The sequence below is a fragment of the Eurypyga helias genome, unplaced genomic scaffold (genome assembly GCF_000690775.1).
Source record: "Eurypyga helias isolate BGI_N326 unplaced genomic scaffold, ASM69077v1 C15628299, whole genome shotgun sequence".
Taxonomy (NCBI): domain Eukaryota; kingdom Metazoa; phylum Chordata; class Aves; order Eurypygiformes; family Eurypygidae; genus Eurypyga; species Eurypyga helias.
This window is the reverse complement of record NW_010284569.1, coordinates 1-1,143: the sequence shown is the minus strand read 5'-3', so window position 1 is coordinate 1,143 and position 1,143 is coordinate 1. Positions and strand designations below refer to the sequence as shown.

Genomic DNA, 1,143 nt, shown 5'->3' with positions numbered 1-1,143 from the left:
CGAGCCGAGCCGAGCCGTGCCATCCGGCACTGCCAACACACGTGGGGGGCACGAAGCGCACGGTTGGATTGCTAAACGGCTCCGAGGAAAAGCAGCCGGGAACAAACTGGTACCGACATCCTAGAAAATGCCTTTTCTCCCCCCTCCCCCCACCCCCTGGAAATGGAAGGCATCACTTACCCTGGGGGCTTTCCTCTTGTATTTGTTGTTATAGTCAAATTTTTCTTTCATTTCATCTAAGAGCTGGCCCAGTCTAGCTTTCTCCTCTTTCCCAGTGTAATCCTGGCTGAGGAGGATATAGGATCTCCAGTTTGCAGAGTCAAAGCCCCAGTGGCAAGTCCTGTTTTCCAGAGATTTGTGAGAGTGGACCACGAATTTGTGAGGTGGGTACATGAGCCTGCAGTCCAGGCACTGGATGCAGGCTGCGCTGGGGTTACCGTAAAGCTCTGGCACCAGGAGTCCCTTACACTTCCCAAAGCACTCATGGTACACCTTGAAGCTCTTCTCCGTAAGCTCCAGCTCGATCGTGCTGGAGAATTCCTTCTTGCAGTGGGGAGGATAGGTGCCACCATAGAGCAAGGCGTTGCAAAGCCGCTCAGCGTCAGTTTTCGTGATGAGCCCGCAGGAAGGAGCGGAGAAGGGCAGGATGCCCATGACTTTGAGGATCTCCAGCTGGTCAGCAGTGCACCTGGAGCAGTAAATGTGCAGCTCGTCGCACACCGAATTAATCTGCTGCAGGGAGAAGTCCCTGAGCACCGAGTTCAGGATCTGGGGCAAGCACAGCCGCTTCTCTCCACCCACCACGAAGCAGGAGATGGTTTCCCCTTCCAGGATGGTCTCGCACCTCTCTGTGGATCTGTCCGAGGGCATGAAGAAGGGACCGGGCATCACCGGCGGCGGCTGGATGGGGGGCAGATGCAGTACAGGTTCCGCGGGGTCTTTGCCATTGTCTTTCTTGTACATCTCCTGTGCCCATCGTGCTGAGAACGCGGCAGGGCCACCCAGGGAGCTCATGGAGCTCAGATGAAACTGTTCCAAGGTCTTCTGCAATCCTGGATGAGGCTGGAAGCTGCTTCTACTTACAGTCTCCATTTTTTAGTTTCTATTCCCAAAACAAACAACAAAAATCCCCGGTTATCCTCC

General features: G+C 54.8%; 1 protein-coding gene across 1 annotated transcript; it reads right to left on the bottom strand.

Moving 5' to 3' along the window:
• Positions 1-180: 180 nt before the first annotated feature.
• On the bottom strand, positions 181-1,137 carry LOC104515884 (ski oncogene; the record flags this gene model as incomplete). The annotated part of the gene is made up of 1 exon (XM_010160029.1): positions 181-1,137. A coding segment is annotated over exon 1 (912 nt), but the record flags the coding sequence as incomplete, so codon positions are not given.
• Positions 1,138-1,143: the final 6 nt, after the last annotated feature.